At 36.3% G+C, this 2,968-nt stretch overlaps 1 protein-coding gene across 1 annotated transcript in view; it reads right to left on the bottom strand.

Moving 5' to 3' along the window:
- Positions 1 to 1,837: 1,837 nt before the first annotated feature.
- The window catches only part of LOC141281393 (uncharacterized), a 3,036-nt gene continuing 1,905 nt past the window's right edge, over positions 1,838 to 2,968 (bottom strand). The window contains exons 3-4 of the mRNA XM_073813134.1: positions 2,245 to 2,321; positions 1,838 to 2,160 (exon numbers count right to left, since the gene is read on the bottom strand). Of these exons, the coding sequence (XP_073669235.1) occupies positions 1,838 to 2,160; positions 2,245 to 2,321 (400 nt within the window). The remainder of the gene's footprint in view (positions 2,161 to 2,244; positions 2,322 to 2,968) is intronic.

Below are 2,968 nucleotides of genomic sequence, written 5' to 3'. Positions count from 1 at the left end.
TACAAAAGTTCTTCACAAAAATGGAATTATCTCCGCTTTTGAAAATTTGAGAGGTGATAACTGATAAGAGAACAAATGAAGGTAGGATGAAACGTTTTTTGTTGTTGTTGTTTGAAAGTGGTCTGTTCTTTCATTTGATATTTAATGTTTATTTAAAGAAGATAGTTTTTCTGTTAGGCATTAAACTAAAACTGGGTCGGGCAACTTAAAAAAAAAAACGCTGACGGGGAAAGAGTTAAGCATGCTTCCAAGCATATTTGATCATCACTTCAACAGTTGCACGATATAAATGTTAATGTATATTTTAGATGAATGTTGATTTATAAAAATAAACACCACAGTTTTTAATCATATTTTCATTGTGTCTTTGCTGCGTCTGTGTTGCTTGAGAATTGCGCCCTGGTGCAGCCACACTTGATTCTGAGGAACTACTTTGTTTGGTGGAAGAGTAATATTTGTACTAATATAATTACAACTTATTTGTGTTTTATTTTGTGAAACCCTGCTATGCATATGAAATAACTGTTTTATAAACGCAATAAACCCCCGCGAAGCAGTGGGGTTACAGTGCATTTTATAACAGCTTCCCTTCGTGCCTAACAACGCCCCTTAGCTGTTATAAAATGCACTGTAACCCACTGCTTCGCGGGGGTTTATTGCTCTATTTTATAACCCTTAATTTCAGAGATAACACCACTTTTAAATTACAAAAACTCCTTACCCCGAGGGTAAAAGCAGTGTTTAGAATGAAGATACCCCCGGGGTAAAGCGTATTTGTTATTTTTCATTTTAGTTTTTGTACACTATCACTAACCCCTGTAAACTTCTGTCCCCCATATAAACCCATCCACTGATCATCAATGATAACATTAGTGTATAAAGTTTGTCACTAGAGGTCAGTTAACAGCAGATAAACTCATCACTGATGACTATAACAGGACAGATAAGAGACAGATAATAAGAGTTTACAATGATGAGATTCATTAAATGAGACTCATGTGAGAACTGTAAAGATGTGACAGCAGTTTCTGATCAGAAGCATCATTCCACTGATCTCAGGTCAGATGTTAGGGTGATGATCAGGTGTGATCTGAGACTCTACAGGACATTCAGTTTTTATTAGAAGAAATGGGAAGCAGTCATGATGAAGCGTTTCATAAGATCTGTGATGTTTGATCTGAGCTCTCTCCTGAAGATCACTCCTGATGTCCTAACATTTTAGTGTTGAAGTGCTTCATTTATCAGTCTCATTAATCAAAAGCTCTTCTGAAGTGTTAACCTTTAAAAATAGATCAGAGTTGTTTAAAAACTTTAGAAAAAGTTGCATTTCCAGATGAAATTAAACTAAAGCTGATGTGGTTTTAAGATGTTAACAGGAGACAGAACTGAGAGGATCAGAATCACTCAACACTACCAATGCAAATCTGATTTTCACATCTCACATTTACTGTTTGTTTAAATGCTGTGAACCTGAACACTTTCACTTCTTCTAATGGAGACTTTAGTAATTTATGACGTTATTAAACGATTTTATTTTATATATAGACACTTAAAATGGCAACAAGGGTGCGTCTGATAAAACCACCTAGGCCTACTGTATGTGTTGTATTGTTTCAGTTTTCATAAGTCATACCGTGCTGGAAAAAACAGCAATAGTTGCGTTTTTGTGCTGGGATGCTGGTGAACACCAGCTAAACCAGCACCCAACCAGTATGAACCAGCATGGTAATGATATTTTTCAGCATGGTATAGGATAGTGTTTCTGTTTGTGTGCCAAATCAGTCCTGTGTGTCTGTAGTTCCTCTTTAACTGAAGGAGGTTTTTGTACGACTCTTTATCACTGTGTGAACACATATTTACTGTTGATATAATGATAACTCATACAGTAATAATCTCCTGCATCTTCAGTCTGAACTCCACTGATGCTCAGAGTAAAATCTGTACCATAAGATGATCCACTGCCACTGAATCTCTGTGAAGTGTCACCATGACGATTATTTATATAATAAATGATGAGTTTAGGAGCTTCTCCAGGTTTCTGCTGATACCAAGATAAATAAGTGCTATATATTCCAATATCAGTTGTACACTTTATATTGACGGTTTGTCCAACAGAAACAGATTGAGCTTTACTCTGAGTTACAGTAACTCCTCTGGATTCTGTTGAGAAGAAAACAAATTGTTCAAAAAAGAAAACTAAGAGTTAAAATATTTCCTAAAAAAATAAAGATGAATTTTTGTTACCTTGAATAAAACTCCCAGAATCCAGATGAAGGTGATGATGAAGAGATTCATTTTGTGTATTTGTTGTTTTTCCAGCACTGTGTTATAAAGTCAGACTGTTATAAACACACAGAGCACTGAAGCGTGTGATGAGATGTAAAGCAGTGATCAGACTTTACTAAACCTCTTGAGAGCATCATGGTCACGATAACTAGATGTGCTGTAGCCCCCCCTACTGACAGCATTGAGAATTTAAAATATCAAATGTGATTAAATATATGTTATCGCAACACATCCTCACTCCCAAATCGTCACATATTGACGCTTGGTCAAGACCTCTCGGCATCACTATATTATGAGCAGGGTACCGCTTCAGCGTCTGTTTTCGACGCCCAGCGCTGTTTTTATTAAGACCCCTTGGCGTTGTCTTTTAACGCGCAGGCCAGGGTAGTCCGATATACTTATATGGACTACTCAGTCTCACGAGGCTTTATGATATAGTCACGTAATTGTTTTTTAACCATTGTTGCTTCGGTTTCGCTGGGGCTGGCTACTCATATCAGGGATAACCAACTCAAGATCATCTAAATCAAACATTGTTTAATAATTGATTATGAATTATAATGTTTAATGCTTGTTTTATTTGTATAAAGACATAATAAGGACACATGTGGAGGTCTGCCTGACTGTGAGCATAAAGATTTTGATCCTGGCTTTGTTGCTTCTCTTTTTATAGAAGTATTCT

This window comes from Paramisgurnus dabryanus, chromosome 22 (assembly GCF_030506205.2).
Source record: "Paramisgurnus dabryanus chromosome 22, PD_genome_1.1, whole genome shotgun sequence".
Taxonomy (NCBI): domain Eukaryota; kingdom Metazoa; phylum Chordata; class Actinopteri; order Cypriniformes; family Cobitidae; genus Paramisgurnus; species Paramisgurnus dabryanus.
The sequence above is the reverse complement of the archived record's forward strand: the minus strand, read 5'-3'. Positions and strand labels throughout refer to the sequence as shown.